Below are 953 nucleotides of genomic sequence, written 5' to 3' on the forward strand. Positions count from 1 at the left end.
GCAGGAGTGGACGCCTGGGGGACAAAGAGCATGGTAGAGGGGCGCCGGGGGGTCATGGGGGGGGCAGCATGATGGCAGGGCGGCAGGAACCTCACCTTCCAGGAGCCAAAGCAGAGCACAGATGAATCCCAGCCTCATGGCCTCCAGAGTGCCTTGGTCCTCGAGCCTGCTCTCCAAGTCTGTGCTCCTTTATAGTAAACCATACTATATTCCTCCTCCCTGGGGCCGCCCCGGTGATTAATCTGGGTTGGGAAATAGCCCAGGGGGAGGGAGAAGCCCAAGAGCCTTGACTGGGGGCCTTGGGAAGGAAGACAGTACGGAGGGGCCACTGGTCAAGATGCGCTGGTGGCCTGCAGCATCAGGAATCCCGCTAAATGGGGCAGGGGCTCAGGGATCCTTCTAAGTGGGGTGGGGCTCTGGGCTGTGTAGTCCTTCTGGGGTTCACCAGAGGCAGGAGCCCTCAGTAGCCCTGACTTCTGGTTACACCATCTAGATACAGGATATTCTGAGGCCTGGAGGAGGAAGAGGGAGAGGAGGAAGATCCCTAAGGTGGAGTCCCGGGGTGGAAGCCAGTTTATCTTGAATGTAGCTGCAGCGGGCTGGGACCAAGGGCTGGGCAGGCTGGAGGTTTACATAGAAGGGCTTCCCAGAAATCAGGCAAGGAGTGGGAGAAAGCGTCAGGACGCACAGCAAAGAAGGCAAGCAAGAAGGCAGGATGGGGCGAGGCAGGGAAAGAGGGAGAAAGAAAATAAAACAAAACAGGGAGGTAAAAACACTGAAGGATGCAGCATGAGCTAAGGAAAGAGAGACAGAAACACTGTCTGCAGTGGCAGAGACTACGAAGAGAGCTGCAATGTGTACACACCCACAGAGCCCTCCCTGCCTGGGGATTTGGGCCCCTTTCCGTGAGGACAGAGGCCTCTCCTAACATGGTTCCAACCGGGTTACCTCAT

The 953-nt window shown here is 57.2% G+C and overlaps 1 protein-coding gene across 1 annotated transcript in view; it reads right to left on the reverse strand.

The window, feature by feature from the left end:
* Window positions 1-953, reverse strand: part of KLK8 (kallikrein related peptidase 8) — an 11,270-nt gene extending 10,317 nt beyond the window's left edge. The window contains exon 1 of the mRNA XM_055079221.1: window positions 949-953. Coding sequence (XP_054935196.1) covers window positions 949-953 — 5 coding nt within the window. The remainder of the gene's footprint in view (window positions 1-948) is intronic.

Source organism: Physeter macrocephalus, chromosome 17 (genome assembly GCF_002837175.3).
Source record: "Physeter macrocephalus isolate SW-GA chromosome 17, ASM283717v5, whole genome shotgun sequence".
Lineage (NCBI taxonomy): Eukaryota > Metazoa > Chordata > Mammalia > Artiodactyla > Physeteridae > Physeter > Physeter macrocephalus.